This window comes from Physeter macrocephalus, chromosome 16, assembly GCF_002837175.3.
Source record: "Physeter macrocephalus isolate SW-GA chromosome 16, ASM283717v5, whole genome shotgun sequence".
Lineage (NCBI taxonomy): Eukaryota > Metazoa > Chordata > Mammalia > Artiodactyla > Physeteridae > Physeter > Physeter macrocephalus.
The window spans coordinates 73,701,011-73,724,185 of NC_041229.1; the positions used below are offsets into that span (position 1 = coordinate 73,701,011).

At 46.8% G+C, this 23,175-nt stretch overlaps 1 protein-coding gene across 1 annotated transcript in view; it reads left to right on the plus strand.

The window, feature by feature from the left end:
- LOC114487942 (neuron navigator 2-like) overlaps positions 1-23,175 on the plus strand; it is a 229,328-nt gene that overhangs the window by 116,137 nt on the left and 90,016 nt on the right. The window contains exons 2-3 of the mRNA XM_028500908.1: positions 14,163-14,280; positions 22,934-22,986. Coding sequence (XP_028356709.1) covers positions 14,163-14,280; positions 22,934-22,986 — 171 coding nt within the window. The remainder of the gene's footprint in view (positions 1-14,162; positions 14,281-22,933; positions 22,987-23,175) is intronic.

Genomic DNA, 23,175 nt, shown 5'->3' on the forward strand with positions numbered 1-23,175 from the left:
ATAGGGGTACCACGAGCTCACCATCTACCCCTCGGCCCTGTGGGTAAAGCTCATCACTCTGCAACGGGAGTAACCTAACTGGCTCTGGCTCACTCTCTCCTGCCCCTTCACCCACGGGGAAGCAGGACTTGGCACCTTAGGCCTTCCTGAGAAGGATTCCACTAGCCGTAGAAAGCATCGGTAAGAATATAAATTTTATTGAAGATTTGAAAGGGCTGCGTTTGGACCATGTACAGGTTCATTAAATGCCCCTTGATATTGTCTCCAGGGCTTCTTCCTTCCTCCCCACCCACACAGCCTTCCTGCTTCCCGGTCGGTCCAGCTCCAACCTCTTCTTTCTCTGCCTGAACTCTGTCTTTCTGATGCAAAGCATTTTAGCTCGGTCTGCACTCCTCTAAATTTGCACACTCATACACATTATTTTACGTAACAAAAAAGCTCCTTCTTGGTGGGGGGTGGGGGGAGGGGGAAGAAAGGGACATCCCACCCCCACCACTCACCTGTGCGCGCCTGGTGTTGGTTAACAGTGGGCTCACAATTGATAGGTAGCACTTGCTGATTTCCAAGGTAAATCCTCCTACCAAGGCTGATTTCAGTCTACCAAATGTGACATCTCTGAACTGGCAAGAGATGTGCAAGACTATACCATTATATACGGTTTCCCTCATATGGAGGAAATAGATGCAAATCACCTCGAGCATAAACAATGGTAAAATGTAGAAAGATAATTTTAAAGGAAGTGATGAGTTTTGAGTACGACTGACTACCTTTAAAAATTTAATTGTAAGTTTATATAATGTAATTTTAAAGTATATATAATTCTATGTGTATACAGTTCAGAAAGCCCAAGTGCATCTGTAATGACATAAAGCAGATCCGTGTTAGCCTCGCAGCAGTGGTAGAGTGAGGGACGGTTTGTAAAGGGTTGCAAGGAAGTTCTTGGGGTTGGTAGAAATGTTTGTTATTTTTTTAACATCTTTATTGGAGTATAATTGCTTTACAATGTTGTGTTATTTTCTGCTGTATGACAAAGTGAATCGGCTATATGTATACATATATCCCCATATCTCCTCCCTCTTGCGTCTCCCTCCCACCCTCCCTATCCCACCCCTCTAGGTGGTCACAAAGCACCGAGGTGATCTCCCTATGCGGCTGCTTCCCCACTAGCTAGCTATTTTACATTTGCTAGTGTATATATGTAAATGCCACTCTCTCACTTAGTCCCAGTTTACCCTTCCCCCTCCCCGTGTCCTCAAGTCCATTCTCTACGTCTAGGTCTTATGTCTGCGTCTTTATTCCTGTCCTGCCCCTCAGGTTCATCAGAACCATTTTTTTTTAAGATTCCAACAGTTGTTATCTTGATTGTAGGGATGATTTCGTGGTTGTATGTAGATCAGAACTCATCAAATTTTACATTTGAAATATATGCAGTACATTACATGTAAATTAAATCTCAATACAATTGGAAAAGGAATTTTAAATTGAACAATTTTAGATTAAATTATTTTTTCAGAATGTTCCGTTTTCTAAGTTCAGTTTTATCATGCAAAAGAGTGCATTTTTTGGGCTTCCCTGGTGGCGCAGTGGTTGAGAGTCTGCCTGCCGATGCAGGGGACACGGTTTCGTGCCCCGGTCCGGGAGGATCCCACGTGCCGCGGAGCGGCTGGGCCCGTGAGCCATGGCCGCTGAGCCTGCGCGTCCGGAACCTGTGCTCCGCAACGGGAGAGGCCACAACAGTGAGAGGCCCGCGTACCGCAAAAAAAAAAAAAAAAAAAAAAAGAGTGCATTTTTATTTATGTTTTTTTGTGACCTCATGGATGATTGGCCTATATATTTATTTTTAGGTCCATATAGGGCCATATGTTTAAGTTTGGGGATAACATAAAAGTAACTTAAATTGGCCTCACTTTCTTCAACTATAAATTTAGGGTTGTATCAGATCACCAGAGGTTCTTCAGTCACTGGAATTCTGTAATTGTAATTATGGATGAATTGGTCTCTTGGGATTCAGGATCACCTCATACGACAGCACTGTAGAGAGATTGCGACTGTCCACTGGAGATAGTCCCAATCTATCTGTCCCAATATCTGTCTACTGGAGATAGACATTCCTGGAGATCAGAATGTCTAATCATTTCCTATTAATCCTTTCAGAGAATATTTTGAATAATTTTAGGCCATTCTGGTAATGCAGAGTTGAACAACTAGAAAACAACTGCCCAAAGGTGAGAACTCAGTCTTTGGCATCTTATTTTCGATGCAATTGTAAGTGGGATTGTTTTCTTAAATTTCACTTTCTGATATTCCTTTATAGTTAATGGCTGGTTAACAGTTAACTCACAGATTTCCTAAAGTTTAACAGTCAACTCTCCAGAGCCAGTACTAGCCTGCTCTAGCATGTGTGTGTTTCTGTGTGTGTATCGTTTTAAAGAACACTTTTATGTCCACCGTCAGGTGGGTCACTACCGTGTTGCTGGAAATTCTCACAGCAAAGTGTTACGTGCCAGTGCCTGTTCTGTGTCTTGTACTACGACTGGTCTAAGAGATACATGAATCATCGTCTTGATTTCATGGGGACTTTATGATCTAGGCAGTGAAGGGGAACAGATTCATTCGTCCATCCCATCTATTCATCCATCTGTCTGTCCATACATCTGAATGTTCACTGGTCTCCCCCTCCGTTTCTTGTCCATCTGTCCACCCGTTGACCCTCCAGTAAGTCAGTAAGTGCTTGTTTATTGAGCTCCTGTAGGGAGTCAGACATTGTGCTAATGTTTCAAAGATGTAGAAAATTTGTCCTCTACTCTGGAGAAGCCCCCAGGTGAGATGTGGATGGTTATAATAACCATGATGAAGCCATGTGCAAAGTGCTTTTGGAGCCAAGAAGAAGGAGCAAAGAATTTTCTGTTGGGAGTGAGACAGTGAGTTGGGAATGGCTCTACAGGGATTGAGACTTGACTAGGATTTTAAGACACCAAATAGGCATTTGCCAGGTGGTGGAGTAGAGATGGCACTGCTGGCAGAGAGGATGGTGTGGGCAAAGGTACAGGGGCTGGGCAGCTAGGCACGCAGGTGTATTTAATTGTAGGTGCACTAGGATTTCAAAGAAGGGAGAGAAGCCTGGCAGTCGGGGCTGGTTTCTAGAAAAGAACATCCTGCCAAACGGAGGGGATGCGGGAGGACATGCCAGATCAGAAAACCCACCAGCAGGGACCGAAGGTTAATGTGGCACAGAGCCTGTGGTGTGAGTGGTGGACCAGAGGAATTTGTGGGCTGGGGAGACGAGGCAGGAAAGGAAATTAACATTTAAAGGTTCCTGGGACTTCCCAGGTGGTTCAATGGTTAAGACTCTGTGCTCCCACTGCAGGGGGTACGGGTTCGATCCCTGGTTGGGGAACTAAGATCCTGCATGCTGCATGGTGTGGCCAAAAATAAAAATAAGTTAAAAAAAATTTAAAGGTTCCACCTAAGTGCCAGCCTCTGTGCTAAGGACTTTACAAACATTCTCATGTAGTCCTCACAGTAGATAATAAATTATTATCCCATTTTACAAATGTGGAAGCTGAGGCTCAGAAAGTAGCTTGCTCAACACCTTGGCATACTCCGTGTCCAAATGTGTGAGGTCCCTTAGGTCTAATATGTCCCTTTATGCATTTAACAATCCTGTGAAGAGGAGACAGACTCAGAGAGGTTAAGCAACCTACCAGAGGCTATCCAGGAGTCCAAGGTCTTGACTGGACCTGGTAGGGCCAAAATCCTGGGGAGCTTGTGCCTATGAAGCTAAGCTGAGGCATTTGGGCTGGACAGGAGTGACCGAGAAGTGCAGTGGCCAGCATCCCCTTACCTGCAGTCTGCAGGGGAACTGTGGAGGCTTGGAGGACCGGAGGGAGGCTAATATTTAAAAGGTCAGTTCATGACCAGACGGGAGGAAGGTCTGTATTGTTGCCCAGGTTGTCACCAGCCCCTCAGGTGTGGCCACCCTGCCAGGCAGCTCTCACAAGCTCTTGTTGGGTTTGGGGATGTTTGCTGTCAAAGAGTGTGCTCAGCAGCGCCCCCTACCCTCCACCCCATCTCCTCCTTCCCTCCCTCCAGGCCTGCCTTGGGGGTGGGGGGGCCTGGTTCCCATCACAGCCATAGAGGAAGCTCTTGGGAAGAGAATATCTCTAATGACTAATGAACACAGGAAGGGAGAGAAAATACTTGAGAAATTCCAAGTGGGCTCTGACATTTGGCTTTCTTGGAGATGCTGGACATTATGGTAAAAGTTACTCAGATCTTGCATCTGAGGTTGGAGTAGGTGAGAGGAAGTGCTGCAGGGGGAACCCAGTTTTATTCTGAAGGCACCAGTGATAGTCTTCATCCTTACTTGGCCTTATTTGACTTTCCAGGGAGGCCCTCGGGAGACCTGGATGCACATTTTTTGTAAGAGCTGGTAGCCGCAGGACCAGGCTGCCTGGCTCAAATGGAGCATCACCATTTGTTAGCTGTGGGACCCTATGTACATTTCTTAACCTTTTCGAGCCTCTGTTTTCCAGTATGTAAAATGGGGATGACTCATTTAGTCAACAGATATTTAGTGAGCACCTACTGTGTGCCAGGCACCATACCGGCTGTTTGGAAAAATTCAGTGAGCAAAGCAGATGAGAATTTTTGTTCTCTTGCAGCTGTCACTCCAGCAGGGAGAGATTATAGATGAGATCACAGGTAGAAAATGCCTGGCACACAGTAGGCTCTCAACAGAAGCACATCCTCCCCTCATGCACAGGTGGTGGCCATAGTGAGGAAACAAATGGGAAAGGACTATGTATCCTGTCAAGTGCAGGGCAGAGCACAGCCTATCCCAGGAGGACAGAGTGCAAGCAAACAAGGGGCATCCTAGGCATCGAAGGTGGGTCAGCCCAAGGTGTGGGGTAAGCAGGCGCCTACATGCTCATCCTTAAGATCTCACCAGTGCCTCCCTGCACGTTCACCAGCCTGGTGTATTTTTCTAGAGGCACAGTTTCAAAACCTCTGGAGTTGCTGTGCACGCCCACCTGCGGCTGGTTGGTGTTCCCGCAAGACAATGCCACCATTGTGTGGCTGAGGGGCCCTTCCCAGGCCGGCCTGGTCCACTTCAGGCTGGAGGAACTGGGGGACTTTACTCCTGAGCATTTCCCATCCGGATACAACCCCGCAGTGGTAACTCCTGTTGTACTGGCATTTTTATTTTTGCGATAGTGACACTGTTGTGAAATGATGTTTGGTGTGTGCTTTGGTGACATGGGAAAGTGTCAGCTCCCCTCTTGGATCTGTTAGGCGTGAGTGACAAGCAGCCAACTGTGTTCCCAGGGGCAGGCGCGGGTGACATTGAGGTGCCTGTTGTGCAACGAGCCTCACTCTCTCTGGCTGCTTTTCCCACGCGGCCGTGACGCTCACCCTTCTGTGGCTCGCGGTTCCTGCGTGGGCCTCTGAGGAGCAGTGTAGCATCCTTAGGAACCAGAGTCTCTGCTATCAAAGGCTGCATGCTAGTGTGTGACATTGGGAAAGTCATTTCCTCTCTCAGAGCCTCCATTTCCTCATCTGTAAAATGGGGAAATAATACCTTCCTCACAGGTGAGTTGGGAACTAAAGGAATCCATTGTTTGCCAAGTGTTCAGAGTGCATGGCATCGTCTTCATGGTAATGATAATTGGCACTAACATACCGTGTGCCCTTACTATGCACTGGGCATCGTGAGATGATCTCTCTTCTTTTTTTTTTTTTCCTTATCATCATCTTTTTTTTTAAATTAATTTTTATTGGAGTATAGTTGCTTTACAGTATTGTGTTTCTGCCGTACAGCAAAGTGAATCGGTTATACGTAAACATATATCCCCTCTTTTTTATTTATTTTTTATTTTTTTTGTGGTACGCGGGCCTCCCTCTGCTGCAGCCTCTCCCGTTGCGGAGCACAGGCTCCGGACGCGCAGGCCCAGCGGCCATGGCTTTTTGTGGTACGCGGGCCTCCCTCTGCTGCAGCCTCTCCCGTTGCGGAGCACAGGCTCCGGACGTGCAGGCCCAGCGGCCATGGCTCACGGGCCCAGCCGCTCCGCGGCATGTGGGATCCTCCCAGACCGGGGCGCGAACCCGGTTCCCCTGCATCGGCAGGCGGACGCGCAACCACTGCGCCACCAGGGAAGCCCATATCCCCTCTTTTTTAGATTTCCTTCCCATTTAGATGACCTCTTTTCAATCTCACAAGAACCTGAATAGGGAGTCGACCCATTTTACAGATGAGGAAACAGAGACTCAGACATAGTTTAAGGAACTTGCCTGGGATAACTGTGCCGGGAAGTGGTTGAGGCATGTCTGGAACCTAAGCAGTCTGACTCTAGAAGGTGCTCTCTTTATCAATTCACCATAGAATTTGGCGGATGGTAGTTAGCATCCTACACAAGGCTGCAGCAAGAGTGGGACCCAGCAGAGGCGGCTGCTCAGGCAGGGTTTGCTCAAGGCACCAGGGCATACATGCAGCTCTGAGCACCTTACCTTGATTTGATATCATTCAGAGGTAAAGTAGGAGGAAGGGTGGTGAGGGGAGTGGATGGAAATTTGGATTAGCGATAAGCCCTGCCCCTCCTCTAGTCACCTGCTGTGTGTGTGTACACGTGTGCATATCCCTTAGAGACAGAAGCATACGTACGTATGGGCAGGTGTCAGGGTGGCTCTTTGGTGGTCGTGCAGACAACTACATAGGTTACTGCCAGTTAAAAAGGGAGACAACCAGCAGTGGGCTCCTCCCTCCTCCTGCTGCTATCTTCTGGGTCCAGACAGGGATGTATACCCCCTGGTGTAAACAAGATCCTGTGAACCATATTCCAAAACATATACTGAGCAGGCGGCCTGGCAGTCCCATTCTGCACGTGCTCGCGTGGGAGATACAGACCCCAGTCACATCTAGGTGCTCTGGAGCCCAGCTTTCTAGCAGCCTTACCTGGCTAGAGACCAGCTGAGAGCCAAGAAGCCTTCCCTACCGGCCCTCCGAGCAGCTCAGAGGGGTGCCGTAAGAGCCTTCCACTTAGGTGTTTTCATCAATGGGAAAGTCCTATCAAGGCTCTTGCTTGCATGGTACTTCTTTTACTTTACACCTAATTTTAAAGGACTCTGGGGTCTTTTAAAGACAGTCCAGCAACTCTGCAGCCTTAAGGGCATCCCTGTATGCATCAAAATGCTATTCATAGTGACGTCCACAGGTCATCAAGAAAACATGGAATTGGGTTAATTTAAAAAGCAGGGATCATGATAATCTTTTTGGGAAAGAGTCCCTATGGCATAGTTGAAAACTGGCTTTCAGAAGTGGAAGCTCTCAGCAATTTAGAAGACTTATTCCCAAAACTTATATTAATTTGAATATGAATAACCACCATTTATTCAATACTGTGCTCCAGACACTGTGTTAACCATTGACATACATGTTTTCATTTCGTCTGTAAAGCAAACCTGCCTCTCACCGCCGTGTAAGTGAGAGGGCCCCCCGCGCTCAGCTGGCCCTGACTCATTGTGGACCACCTGGCTGCTAAGAGGCAGAGCCAGCTCTGAACCCTGGTCCACGCCAGCTCCTGAGATTGCAGACTCACTGCCCTTGTATAATTACCGTGGTTGATGAAAAGCCACAAATGACCCGAGTCATGCATCAGGAGATGGCAAAGACATGGGGATGGAAGAGAGTCATTGGCCTCTAGGGTGGGCATGTAGTGAGAACCACGGACACTGAGCAGAACTGGACTCTTCCTTTGAGAAAACAGGGAGCAGTGCCAGCGTTCAGGCTCAGCCCCTGCTGGGCTGTGCGGCCTGGATTGGCTTCTCCGTGCTCCCCCTCTTTTTCCAATGTATAGGGCTGGGGACACCATTCACCCATTTGAATGTTTGTTTCAAGGCAGTGGTTTTGATCAAGGAGGGGTCTACGTTAAGAAAGGTTATATTAGACTCTGATGGGGAGAGAGGTAGAGGAGGGAAAAAGCCACCAGCTAACTTCAGGCACCTTACTTCACCCCAGGCAGTTAAAATGATCTGTGGACATGTGGCCACACCTGTGGGGTAGGTACCGGGCTCCTTTCTAGATGCTGGGGATACAGAAGTGAATGTGTTAACCAGCTTTGCCCTTAATAACAACTGGTGCATTTTGATTGTCTTAAAACTGTGACTAATTGAATAATCATTCTTTGTGGTATCCAGGTGCTGGGTGGACACTCTATACTATTGTGGCAGTATTTTTTGTGCTTCAGGACAATCAGAACTAAACCATTTCACCGCACACTGTGCAGTCATGGAAATGATGGGATGATGATGTTCCCAAAGTCTAGAGCGGGACATTGATTGGAGGCCGAACATTTGAGTTCTCTTTACAACTAATGGACTGGAAGCCACCTCAGATGCTAAATGACTAGTGTACTTGTATCTTAAATCTCCACCCTGGCATTTCCTGCTAAGAGATACATTGTACTCTTTTCTTCCTGGAACCGCTGTGCTAAAGCTATCTGCTCCCTTCAGGATCCATCAAGCTGCCTGCCCGGCATGTTGGTCTGCACTTAGCGTTGTTAGGGCAATGACTTTGGGTGCAGTTATTTTATGGAATTTCGGGAGGTTTCTTCCTTAGAGTGCTGCCCATCCCCCTTCATTTGAGAGCTAATTGCAGTATAAACGTGGCACCTTCCCCGTTGGTTTAACAACAGTGCAATTTTTATCAGTTTTCTTGTTACAGCTAATAATCAGGTTCTTTACTTCGCTTGATCTGTCAAGAGTTTCCCTCTTTGATTTCAGCCTGTTTGATATGGCATGATGTGGAGTTATTAGCAAACAAATGACACACTCCTTGAAATTCTGTCAGGGCTAATAAAGTGAATCAAAACGAATTCGCTCTTCAGCTGTCATTGTCTCCCTTCCCCATTTTTCTTTTCAAGCCTCTGACAGCAGCTCCTTTCCCTCACCTGGAGCACTGGGTCTCCCGTTAGAGGGGGTGGGAAGAGTGGTAAACTCAGCGAGATGGGTCAGAGCCAGAGCGGGAAAGACTCCCTCAGATACTGGTGTGAAACGATTCTAGAGCCTTTTCCTCTAGAATCTTTTCTCTGGAATGATGTGATGGTTTGGAGTTGGGGGTGGGGATGGTTGTTTTATTCTTTCCTAGAACTGTGTGGTTCTTTGTCTTGCCCATTTCTACTGAAAGTTCACCGATCAAGGGTGAGTGGGCTCCAGCGTAAAAGCAACAGAAGCCCTAAGTCTTTAGAACTCTGAGGAAGGAGAGGCTCTGGAGAAGTTGATTCTGAATGCCTGAGGCTTACAGAGGAAGCCCTGCATGCCTTAGCCCTTGTTTAAAATCTTTCAAACACACGCTGTTCCTTTTCTGTTGAGTTCCTGAACCCGAAGTAGTCTTCAATGACTAAGGATATTGTGAGTTTATTTTCCAAAGGTGCTCCTTGGAAGAATGGTAGTCATTGCATGAGCTACTGAAACAGCAAGTGAGAGGGATGGGGCTGAAGTATGTCAGTGCGTAGCAGGGCCCATGAAAACTGTGTTTCTTAAAATAAATCTAGGCATTTTCTTGTGACTCGCTTCTTCAGAAAGTCGAGAGCTGGGGAGAGGAAACTCCAGATAATCAATGATTCTTGTTTGATGGGTCCTGATTAACGAGCTTGTACTCTGGAGTGATTTATTTTCTCTATTCCTTCCTCTTTTCAGTCAATAAAGAGACTTGAGATCCTGGTTTGAGGATTCACTGAGAGCTCACGTTAAGTCTCCAATGCAGTCAGTTTCCTAAGGGTTTGCCCTTTTTCTCTCCATTCAGCTCAACGCCGGCAACCACTTACTGACCACCTGCTGTGCCACCGCCTTGAGAGACACTGTCTGGGCCCAGAGATGGACGAGACACCATCTCTGCCACAATCTGGGGTGGGGTGAGGAGGTGGTGCCAGCGAACAGGTTCTCTGCTTTGTATGCGGCTCGGGATGCAATGAGGAAATCAAGGGTGACTTCCTGGAGGAACCAGCGTAGGAATGGAGTTTTTTGGGGTGGCCCCAGGTGGAGGCACTCAGGTGGGTGGGGTGGCAGGAGATGGGGAAGTGTGAGGTCCAGTTTTCCTGAGGGTAATTGTGATTATTACTGAGCCCTTGCTATGTGTAGGCATATTATGTCATTCCGTCCCTATGACACAGACTGGCCACTTTCTTCTGTAAAGAGCTGGGCAGTAAATATTTGAGGCTGTGCGGGCCAAAAGCCTCTATCACAACTACTCAGCTGTGTCATTGTGGTCTGAAAGCAGCTACAGATAACAAATGGGTGTGGCTGGGCTCCCATAGAACTTTGTTTACAGAAACAGGTGGTCCCTTGGGTTGGGCCTGGGTCACAGTTGGCCAGTCCCTCCCTGCCTTATCATATATTTGGTATAATCCCCATTTTATGGAGGATAAAACTGAGGTTCAGAGAGGTGAAAAGAAATTCACATGCCAAGGGCCACCTTGACTTGGTCAGTTCCCAAGCCCAAGCTTTTCACTTACCCACGCCCTGCCTCCCCTGCGAGGTCGACACTGGCTGGGGAAGAGTGGATGGATGAGAAGACTGCCTTGAACTGCAGTATGAAAAGTCTGCCTTTCATTCAGTGGGGAGCCGTTGATGATTTTGTGAGCAGGTGATAGGACTAGAGCTGTGCTCTTGGAAGATTAAGTTGGTTGTGGTATGTAGGTAGATTCGAGTTGGGAAAAGAAGAGCTCTGTCTTAAACAGCGTGGAGTAGAGAGGTTCACTTCTTTGGCAGAGCCATTTCTGACCACTATAGAACGTTCAAAGTTCTCCCTTGTATACCAGATACCTGTGTGGCCTCCCCAGGGCTCCACACTGTGAGTGGGAGAGGGTTACCCCTGTACTTGTTGAAAGAAGCTTGCTTAACCTTGGTTTCCTGCTGGATTGTATAGACACAAAGAGGGCTGGCTTTAGGGAGGATACGTCTATTTTAAAATACCCTTAATCACCTAGGAAGGGAATGAGAGGCGTTACCTGTATCCCCTCCCACTCAGTGGTGTCCTTGTCCGTGGCCTGTTCTCACCTCAGCTGATGGTTGTGGGGCAGGTGGCTTGAAGCTTTGGGATGTTCTCGTGGTCCCTCAGACCCTCAGATGGTAGGATCCCTCCAGGGCTTGAGACATCACTGCGGTCTATCTCCTGTTGAGGGAAGATACCAGCCTGGTATCACTCTCTGAACCAGCCTGGCCAGTTTCTGGCCTGCTTTTCTTTCACAGTCTACTGTGGTTTGTGATTCCAAATGGGGGTGCTCCAGACTCTCGAAATTGTACCTTGTGAAAGAGAAGGGGAGTGAGTCTTCATGTCATTTGTGTCCTGGAGGTTCAGGGTAGAGGCTGTGGCTGGTTTTGTTCTGGCCCATTTTATAATACTGGTATTATAATTTCTAATTATAATTTCTAATTATTCTTTTTATTTACTGAACACTTAGCATGTGTCAGATTCTGTGTCCTTTATGTGTATGAACTTGTTTCACCTTCATAATGGCCCAATGATGTTGGTATTATTATCCCCTCTTGTAAATGAGGACGCCCAGGCCAAAGGACACAGACGTAATAGGCAGCGTGGCAGCTAAGATTTAGAGCAGTCTGCTGACTCCAGTGCCCTCCTCTTGACCACCTGCTGCCTCTGCTTCCTGAGCCCCACGTGGGTCAGGTCAGGGGCTTCCAGGTGGTGCTTCACTGAGTCTTCACAACCACCTTCTGAAGTAGACCTTACTGTGCCCATTTTACAGCTGGATAAACTGAAGCCCAGAAAAGGCAAGTGACTTGCCAAAGGGCATTCAGACAGCAATGGATAGGTTTGTGGGTTTTATTTATTTTTAAACAATTCTTTCAGTGTGAACGTAACTGAACAGAGAATGAGCCGAGGCAGTAGGACGGTGTCATGGAGGGGGTGAGTGAATTGAATAATTTATATTTGTATTCAGAGAAGCAGTGTTGGAGAGTGTCTAAGGGATTCTAGAGTTAGTCAGCCTGGGTTCATATCCTGGCTCTGCCACTTCCCTGTGATCTTAGATAAGTTACTTTACCTCTCTACACTTTAGTTTTCTCCTCTGAAAAATAGACACAATAAAATAGCATCTACCACAGAGAATAAGGATTAAATGAGTTAATGCATGTAAAGTGTACTAGTGTCTGGCATGTATTAGGCTCTGTATGTGTTAGTTGTTATTAAGCTCCTACTCTGCATAAGGCACTTTTTTTCGAATATGTTATATCACTCAGCCCTCATAAGAACTGACAAGTACATGGTATTTATTCCATTTTACAGATAAGAAAACCTAGGCTCAGAGAGTTAAATAGCTCACCTGAGGTCATACACCCGTTCCTCCAGAGATGCATGTTGAGAAATTGAACAAAACAGACCCAAATCCCCACCCTGGGGAGCCTCCGGGGCTGGGACTTGAACCCAGGTCTTTCTCTTTTCCTTTGAATGTTTTTCCCTTCCTCTCTCTCCCTCTTAACAATTTCATCGAATGATCTCTCACATTGGCCATTGTAATGACCAAGATGGCGCTCGACTTCCTTAGCCTTCTCAGTGCTTGTGAAATTGAAAATGATCTTGCTGAACTAGAGCTTCTATCTGACAGTTTGGGAGTCATGAGGAAGGAAAGTGACGTGGATTTAAGGATTAGATGCCATGGTCCGAGGTGTGAAATAGAGCCACATTGTGGTGTGGGTCTCTGCAGTGGAAGCTTCGAGTGGGGGGCTGGGGGGTGGATAGGCGTCGTCTGTTCTCAGCGCTTGATGAAGGGGAAAGTGCACGTCTGCCTTGGCCCCTCTTGGGATGAGGCCTTCACGGTCCCAGGTGGAGTAGTCAGAGGAGCCGCCTCCCTCGAAGGGCCTGCTTTGCAAGTCCAGGCCCTGGCCCTCAGTCCCCATTCTGGGGGCCTTGAAGGGCAGCACCCCACTGTGTGAGATTCCTCTGAGCAGTGTTGAGAAGAACAGGATGGAGAGTGAGAGCTGGGGCAAGGACAGGGCTTCCACTGCTCTGTGAGTCACGCGAGATCTCGGAGCAGGCCTGCTAGTGGAGTTACAGTGATCACCTTCATCATTTGGGTGGAGACCTCACATGGATTAGTACGTGAACTGCACCTGCAAACATGGCCCAGCTGAGGTGGGATACTTCTCTTTCTGAGCAGGCGTGGGTTTGTATCCCTCCTGGGGGAAAAAAAAAAAAAGGTGCTGATAAACGGGACCTGCATGTCCCCCACAAACTCACAAGTCCACGCATGAAACTTAGCACTCAGAATTGATGAGGAGGTTTTCAGTTTTGGCTTTGGCTTACGTCATTTAGGGAGAAAGTTTTTAGGCGAGAGTTTTCTCGTGTTTGTTGGCTCGTTGGAAGCAAATATTCTTGGTGCCGATGATTCTGTGACTGGGAGGGGCAGGTCTCTCTGTCCCCCAAGAGGGTCTGCTTTCCTGATCCCATGATGACCCAGCCTCTGCGTTTCGGGTGCTGTGCACACCAATGCTGTGTTTAAATATGTTGGAATTTGCTGGGGTTTTTTTGTTCAGAGAATCCCAACTGTGAAAATGATGCCAGGCTTTTAAGTTAAACTGATTAAATTTGAGATGATTGTGAGGCCATTAATAACCCCGCTCACACAAGAGTAATTGAAGCGCTCTGTGTTTTGGTACTTGGCTCCTTTTCAAGGGACCCAGGCTCCTGAGAACTCGGCTAACTCAATAGCCCTCCTTTCCCTGAAATGGCCCGTGAAAAGATGCCTGTTGGGTGGTAACCTCCCCATACGTTTTCTCAATAAAGAGAAAAAGATGGGAAGGGGCGGGGTAGGGCAGTGGGGCCGGGGAGACCTCGCCTGCATTTAGAGCCGTAGCCTCTCAAAGCCGTCTGGCGCAGACTGTTTAGTTCCGTGTCCCCTGTCCCATTCAGGCCTCTGCATGTTTTGAAGCTTTCTTTAGCTTTCTCCTGAGCCCTGATGGCAGATCTCTCAATAGGTGAAAGCCTGGCTCTGGCCAGCTGAATACCCCATGGGCACAATGCACTGCATGTTAATGGCGCTGGCTGGCCCCAGACAGCTCGCCTGCGGGACAGTGGCTCCTATACCGGCCCAGCAGCTGCCTCAGATGGAATCTGACGGGGTTCCTAAAGTTGCCCATTTGCTTTTTTGCAGATCTACACGGACTGGGCCAATCACTATCTAGCCAAATCAGGCCACAAACGTCTCATCAAGGATCTCCAGCAAGATGTGACGGACGGCGTCCTCCTGGCCCAGATTATCCAGGTTGTGGGTAAGAGCAGATTTTACGTCAGGGGTGGATGAGTTACCGTGGAGACCAGTCCAGACGGGGTCGAGTCTGGCAAGAGGGACTGGAACCCTGACATCGAAAAATGCAGTGTTTCTGTCACACGTATGACACTTTTTTTGACTCTGTCGTGTGCCGGGGGAGTGAGGGGTACCAGCTTGCTTTTCCTGATAAGATCACCCACGTGGCAATCTCATCTTGATTCTCTAAGAAGAAAGACTAGCCATGGCTGGGGGGAAATGCTGGTGGTTTGCGGAGGGGCTCTCTGTCCCCTTTCTTACCTCCTACCATCTTTCTGACTCTCTCATTTCCCCCCTGCGATGGTGCTTTTTTGTGGATTACTCTGGCAATATTTCAAAAAAAAAAAAAAAACAAAACAGCAATATGGGGCTGGTTTATTCCTGTGACCTCTAATCGGGTCTGAGAAATCAAAGGATCACACTCCGCAGAGGGCTGGTTCTGTTTTTCATACTAGGGGAAGGGAAGTGGAGCCGTGGGGTTTTTAATGCCTTGGCTGTGTGCAGGAGGAGAGGTGTCACCCTGGGCAGGAACGTGGGTGGGGGCTGAGCACAGCTTTGCCTTGGGTCTTAAGGGAAGCACCCCAGTGGTCCTGCCTGAGAACTCAGAGCCGACCGTGGAGGCGGGAGGTCAATTAGACGGCATTAGGCTGATAGTTGTCACTGGCAGCTTTAGCAGCCGACTCATGCCAAAAGAGAAGGCAGAAGAAAAGGACGGAAGCCCCAACCCCTCAGGCGTGAGTTCTTCTGGAAAAGTTGCTTATCCTTCAAGCGAGAAGAAGACTTGTATAGTTTTAGCTCTGCTCACATCTGTGGAGACTGTACCTAAAAATGTAGGTACGTTGCCCTTAGGCGAAGATTTTGGACTTTCAAAGAGAAAGATGCTTCCCTGCTGTCCTAAGATTGATTGAAGACCAGCTTCCATCGGTCCTCCTTCTCTTCTGTCCTTTTTCCTTCCTTCCCTGTGTTAGTGTGCTGTTGCTGCATAACAAAGTGTCACAAACCTAATGGCTTAAAACAACATACATTAACTATCTCACAACATATATTAACTATTTCTGTGCATCAGAAGTGCAAGCATGGCTTAGCTGGGTGCCTCTGCAAGGCTGCAGTCAAGGTGTTGGTCAGGCTTGAGTTCTCATCTGGAGCTTGACTGGGGAAAGGGGTCAAGCTTACTCAGATTGTTGGCAGGATTCATTTACTTGCAGTTATAGGAGTGTGAGCCCTGATTTCTCCCCGACTGTTGGTTGGAGGCCACCCTCAGCTCCTAGAAGACCCCTCAGCTCCTTGCCACATGGGTCTCTGAACATGGCCTCTGCCCCCTCTGTTTCCCTGTCTTTAAAATGGGCACAGCCATGCCTGATTTGTCTGATCTTGTGGCAGTCTTGGGAAATGCACAAGGTAGGTATCAGATATGAAATATGCTTGGATACTGGAAGGCGTTTCTGGATAGGACTTGGTAGGCGCTGCCTAGAAATATATGTGTAGAAAGACAAAGAGGCCTCTGAATCGATGTCAGGGTGTCACGATAGATTAGTTTTATCTGCCAGGGCCCAGCAAAGGTGAATGGTAACATGTGTATCGCAAATTTACTAAGCATAGTGCTAGGGAAATGTAAGCTAGCACAGTTTTTAATCATTGCTCAGGAGGTTGCTTCCCTGAATCTATTCAGATGAGATAAACCTCCCTAGACAGTGACCTTTCTGGGCCTGAACTACTGGACTGAGATTTCAGAGGCTCAAGCTAGTACTACTGACGCAGGCTGCCGCTCAGGCCACCAAGTTGCTTCCCCCCAGCCTTCCAGGAGAGGCTTCCTCTGCCCAGGGACTCCCTACTAATTAAGGCCAGATGTCAACACATGGAACTCTACCCCTGACTGTGCCAGGCTCACACCCTCTGCTCTGGGTGTGGAGAACAGAGGCCCAGGATGTGGGGAGATGAGGAGGCAGCTAACCATAGGCACCTCCTATGTGACTTCTTCCCTAGACTGTCCATCAGCCAGTTCAGAACATTTCATCTCAGAGTGTCTTGTGAACACAGATCTCTCGGTTGGGGGGGGGTGGCGGGAGGGGACAGCGCTCTGACCAGGATGCTAAACTATTAATTGCTACACTCCATGCTTCCCCCACACATGTGCCTATAAAAGGAAAATGTAAAAATATATATTTGTATGTGTACATGTTTTTAATATATGTCTGTGTGTATATATATATACACACACATATGTGTGTTGGGGGTGGGTGTATCTCTCTCTATTCTCCCTAAGATTTTCCCAGAATTGGAGTCCTAGTGACTCCATCTTGTACGGGACAGAATACTAGTGGTTACAGTTGCTCTTTGGCTGGAGAGCTCCTACTCATTCTTGAAAGGTCAGTTTCTCCCTGATACTTCCTAGCTCCCCCAGGCAGAGCTGGGGGGACCCTCCTCTGTCATCCTACTGACTGCTGTATTGGGCCTGGGTCTCTCCAGGCCTGGGTCTGAGTCATCTTTCTTTCTAGGTTCACAGTATTTAACACGGTACCTGGCGTGCAGTGATGTTCAAGAAGAGTTGGGGAGATTAAGAATGAGAATTTTATTCACTGCAACCCTTGCTTCCCTAAGCCTGGCTCGGATTGTTTCCAAAAGGTGGCCCGGATGTTTTCCCTTACCAGTATTTAGTATTCTTCTGAGCACTCCTCTAAACTGTATGTCACACCTTCCTCCTTTCCAGGATTCTGGTGCAACTCTAAGGTTTGGAAGGGACCTTTTAAAAGCCTCAACCTGATGTGTGAATTGCTTCCATGAAAAGTAGTCAGCAGAGTCTATTAAAGTAGTCAGCAGATGGGCAACTTACTACCTCCTCAACTAGTTCTAATGATGGAGAGTTAGAATTTTTTAAAAGCTCTTGTTTCATTAAGTCAAAATCTGCCCCTCCTTGGTAGTGTCTCCCTACAAGTACTAGTTCTGCCCTCCAGGGCTACAAAGAGCAAGCTAATCTGGGACAACTAGAGCATCAAAATAATTGAGGACCATTGTGGATTATAACTGTGGAATAAAATAGGAATCTACAAATCTGTATTGATAGATAGATACATAAATAGATGATCAGTGGAGGAGAAGAGAGAACTCAACTGTTTGGGTGAATGCTGACTGATAAATGTAGAAGAGTTGCAGCTGTGATGGTAAAGGTTCGTTAAGGCAAGAATCATCAATGGATGCTGAAATCTAGAGGAGCAAGTTTGATGGAGAGCAGCTATTTACATGGTCTCAAAGTGGCTCTCCACTGATGGCTTATTAGTTGCAAAGGGAACTATAGTAACCACGTGGGAGAATGAGGCGTCATGACCAGGTGATCGAAAGTACATCACTGGTGAGGAGCAGCTGGATGTCACGTGCTCCCTGACGTGGTACCTCGAAAAGAGTGCAGCATCACTTAATGTTGTATTGCAATCAGGGATGGAAAACCTGAAACCCATCCTGAGGAATCTCAGACAAACCCAAATTGTGGAACATTCTGTTAAAAAAAAAAAACTGGCCTGAACTGTTCCAAAATGTCAGTGCTGTGAAAGACCTAAAAGGCTTAGAAATTATTCCAGAAGAAAAAAGAGTTTAAAGAGACCTGACAACTAAATGTACCGCATGATCCTGGACTGGATCCCATACAGGGGCATAAAATGCTACAAAGGACAATTTTGAGTCAATTGACAAAATTAGAATATTGGAATTATAGTAATGTTAAGTTTTCAGAATTTTAAAATTGTACCATGAAATAATATCCTTGTCCTTTGGAAATACACACTAAGAGTGAGGGACATGATCTATGTAGCCTACACTAAATTGATTCAGAAGTTTTAAACAAGTGTACCTGTAGAGAGAAAGAGGGAAGGAGTGAGAGAGGGAGAAAATAAGAATGGATGATGCTATATGGGAATTCTCTGTACTGTTCCTGTAACTTTTCTGTAGGTTTGAAGTTACTTCAAAATAGTTAAAAAGAACACATCTAAATGAAGGTCCATCAAACCTTGCAGTCAGGGAGATTGTCCTTTTAAGGGACAACCTGTTCCTAGGCCTGGGAGGGAGGAGTGTTATGCATAATGATTAAGGATCCTTGTGCTATGAGGCCTGAGCCATGACTGGGGACCTGGGGGGCTGGGTTAGGAGGGTGGTAATCAGGGAACGTTTCCTCAAGGAATTTATCTATAAGCCAAGACCTCAAATTTGGAGTTAGCTTGGTAAAGTGGTCAGGGAGGGCTTTCCTGGTGGAGGAAATGATGCGTAGAAAGGCTGGAGGGTAGAGAGTCAGAGGCTCAAAAAGGCAAAATAAGGCCGGGCTACCAGGTACAGGGCAGGGAATTCTGGGCTTTAACCTAAGGAACAAAGGCCACTGATTGAAGAGTCGGTTTTCAGCGTGGGGATCTTACTACCTCCTCTACTATTTCTAATGATGGAGAGTTGGAATCCTTTAAAAGCTAAGATGTGTCACATGAAGGAAAACCTTAGATGCTTTTCACAGACATTGCTCCTACCTAAGTCTCCATCTAGCCCAGATGGGCCCTAGGGTCTAGCCATCTCTTTATCCATCCATCCTAGGGCTGGTCTTACCAGATAGTGGGATATCTCGGGGCCCACACTTTTCCGTCATTGCCTTCTGCCCATTAGGCAGAAAATAGACTTTTTACTGCTGCCTCTTAGTGCCCTTGCTTTAGTGACTGAGGGTTGGGTGTCTGTGTTCAGCCTCTTATTAGTATGATTATCTTCTTGAGTCATGAGCTGCCCGAAGCCGGCAGTTGCCTGCCAGACCATCACGGTGCCATGTCCATGAGTTATTAGAAAGGTTTACGAGGCCAGGGTAAACAACATGAATCAAGAGGGAGAGACAGGCCTCCCTCCTCCTGCTTACATTGCTGTCACTCAGGGAGGATGCCAGAAGGGGTTGGAGTGAGCGAAGGAGAGAAGGGGCGGGAGAAAGGGAGGAAAGAGGAGAGAGAGAGGGAGGGAAACAGGATAAACAAAAGAGGCTTGGAGAGAAGGAGGAAGCCAAGACAGAGAGGGGATGAGAGCTGCTCACTTTCCACCACCATTTGGGCTGCCTCTCAGCACAAGCAGGAAATTCAGGCAACACGCAGGACTCTACCTTCTTTCTGTTGGTGACGTGCTACCATGGCGTGGCCTTGGGTAAGTCATCTGCCTTTCAGTGAGGGCAGCCAATTTTGCTAGACGTTGGCCGGGCTGCCAGCTGCCCTGCACATGCATAGATGCCATGCATAGATGCTTGGGCTGTTGAAATGCTTGGAACCCTTCCGAGGAGGTCTTTTGAGAAGTGATGAGCTTGATTCCATTCTTCTCAAAGTGCACTGATGCTTTCCAGTTACTAACTTGTCACCTTGTGTGCAGACAGGTCACCACATTAGAGATTGCTGGATTGATGAATAAATTACCATTGGCACTTCAGGATGCCAATTGAAGTTGGCAGTTGAAGACTTTGGGGGACAAATGCCTTTGCTTCTCTGGTTATCTTCTCTGGGGCTGTAGCCAAAGACCCCCTACCCCGAATTAATAAATTCAGCTCTGAGGACCAAGCTCTTCTTCCTTCTAACCAGCAGAATCAGAGCTGCTATTATTGCTCTAAGTATTTATGACAACCACAGAAATTCTTGAGAATTTAAGTTGAAGGAGAAGTATTTAAATTACATGAAATTGGAAACTAGGAGGTCCAGACTTTTTTGCATTTTTATTAAACATTTATTTTGAGTTTGGGCTGAGTCATTTGATCTCTTCCCATATTTTCTTTAGGGGGTCATGAATAGGCTTCACCCCATTGGCATAGCATTATAGGAGCCTAATGAATTCAAGGAGCACCTGACTCTGGTTTAGGTGACAGACCATGAAAAGGAATTAGAGGGATAATTAGACCAAATCCCTTGGTTTTGTTTATCCAGAAGGTATATAAATAATCTTTAAAATGACTTCTCAGGATCATAGTTATCCATCCTTCACTTTAATGAGCACTAAGGAACTGGGTGTTGATCAGAATCCAGTGACGTATGACTTTGGCCATCCTGAGTATCCAACTGGAAGATACCCTGAGTGGCCTTGATTCTCAAAAGCCGTATCAGTGTTGTGTATCAAAATCCAAGGTCAGAGTGCAAGCCTGCCATAATTTCCCATGTATGAAGGAGTGCCGTTTGTCAAGGATCTTTCTTTTTTTCCACCTTCAGTACATACATTTATATATACAAGTGAAAGAGCAGCTGCCTCAAAATAGACAGTAAAACTTTGATTCATTGGAATGTTCAGAATACTCCTTAGTTCCCCTCAACAAATACATAGTGAGTGGCTACTGTGTGTCAGGCACTGTGCTAAGCTCTAGGGTTATAGTAGAAAACAAAGCAGATGAAAATCCTTGTTTTTGTGGAGTTTACCTGCTAGTGACACATTCTGGCTAATTGTATTTTCTGGTGAACTGAAGAACAAACATCCGTGAATTATCCCATTCACTGGGCATCCTTTACGTGCTTTTTAAAGGCTTTATGGCACCTCTTTTGGGAGTAGGGAAAAGCAGGTGGAGGAAGCTTCCTAAAATGCCTATCCCAGTGTTCTTAAGAGCTGAGAAGACTCCATTGGCTCTCTGAAGACCGAGGTCTTCCCAGGTGGGTCATAAGCCTGAATATCTATTACTTTGGGCCAGTTCTAAAGAAGGTGTAGATCAGGCTGAATGTATACTAACCAGGCTGTCTCTGGTAATTAGATTTTTAAATAATTTCCTGCCACTAGCTTGCTTTCTTATTTTTTACTTCTTAAGATAGAAACACTAGAGGAAAAAAACCCAATTGAGGTAATGGTGAGCTATATTTAGGTTCAGGTGTTCTAAAACCTTAGTGGCCTGGGACACTTTGAGTCTGTTATCCTTTTCAGACACTTTTCAATGTCTTTTTTCTTCATGGCAGTTTTAGGTGTCATAGTCATTGAAATCTGATGTGATATATATATATATTTTTTTTTAATGCAATTTTGCAAACACTTGTTGAGCCCTAAGGATACAAGTGTGAAAAACAAAATCTACATGTCTGCATAGCTGGGGGAGACAAGAAAAGCAGTTACACATTAGGTGATTAAAAGCAAAGTAGAGGGCTTCCCTGGTGGCGCAGTGGTTGCGCGTCCGCCTGCCGATGCAGGGGAACCGGGTTCGCGCCCCGGTCTGGGAGGATCCCACATGCCGCGGAGCGGCTGGGCCCGTGAGCCATGGCCGCGGAGCCTGCGCGTCCGGAGCCTGTGCTCCGCGACGGGAGAGGCCACAACAGAGGGAGGCCTGCATACCACAAACAAAACAAAACAAACAAACAAACAAAAAAAAGCAAAGTAGAGGCAAGTCCAGGGTGCTGGGAGGGCAAAGAGACCTAGTGGGACTTACCCTTCTGGGGGAGGGGGCATGCAGTAAAAGGACATGGGATTGTGCAGGAATCTCATAAAGGCTTCACAGAGGAGGCAAGTCCGTAATTCTTTACTGTGAACTCCTAGCTGAGTTTCTGGGCTTAACTCAGATGGAGACATCAAAAAAGGGAAATTTTATTTTATATATTTTTACGTAGATGATAAGAGTATATATTATTGGATTAATGATCTCTACCACACATGGAACACTCACTGTGTGCTAGGCACTGCACTAAGCAGTTTACTGGCATCATATAATCTTCTCATAGCTCCTCCTGTGAAGTAGGTAGTATTAGCTCCATTTTATAGATGAGGAAACTGTGGCCCAGAGAGGATGTGTTACATGGCTAAGATCACACAGCTGAGAAGCTATAAAGCTGAGCTTCAAACTGGGGTATCTTCGCCTCCAAGCCACTACACGTACTGCCTTTCTTGTAGCACTGTAGTTGCAAACTCAGATGTCTTGGGCTGTGTCTTGCAAGGATTCCTCCATACTTAGGATGAAATACATTCACCATGGGAAGCTGGGCCTTTCTTCCCTGTTGTTTATTTGATTTCCAGCTTATTCAGTACAGCCTCTTTCTATCACTTCCCTAAGTAGGTAGGTAGGTACTCTTTTGACTTCACTAGTGTGTGTTCCAGATCTAATCTGGACTTACTATTTGACCATGGATGTTCCATTTTTAAAGTCTCACTCTCTTGTTCTTCCATTGGCCACCACTTCGGGAATAGAATCAGGACAAACAAAAGCAGTCTTAGCATTTCTGGCTAAAGATGGGGTGAGATGCTGTCATCTATGGCTTTTGTCCCCAGGAGCTGTGTTGTGGCTGGATGGATACACTCTGAAGCACCCTATCTTTTGTAGGCAAGTTGCAGTTGCCTTTTTAAGAGCCTAAAGCACAGTCACAGCTCAGGCCGTTTCCCAGTCTCCAGACATTTCCACCATGCCCCATCACTCCAAGACTGTCATCAATGCAGTTGTCTCTGCCTTAGATGACAGCGACCTTGCCCCAGCTGTCCCTGGAGGGCGGCAGCTCGATGAGTAAGTCCTGAAGCTTGCTAGATGCGTCTCAGTATTTCATATGCCTGCGTTGGTTGGACAAACCCCAGTATGGGCCTTAGGATTTTCTTGGCCTCAAGGGTCCTGAACATCACTGCTCAAAGTGTCTGTGATGATTATTTATTTTTCTGACTTGTGTTTCTTTTTTCAGCAAATGAGAAGATTGAAGACATCAATGGCTGTCCAAAGAACAGATCGCAAATGGTAAGTGGTACACGGGCAGTGAGTGTTTATGTTATGTTAGTAAGCCCTGCCTCTAAATGATATTGACCATCTTGAAAACATTCACACCACAGGCTTTACTCTGGGGGGTTATATTAATAAACTAACAGCCATTTCCAAATAGCCATGGTTTGCTTCTCTGACATTTGTTGGCATTTACTGGAAAATGGC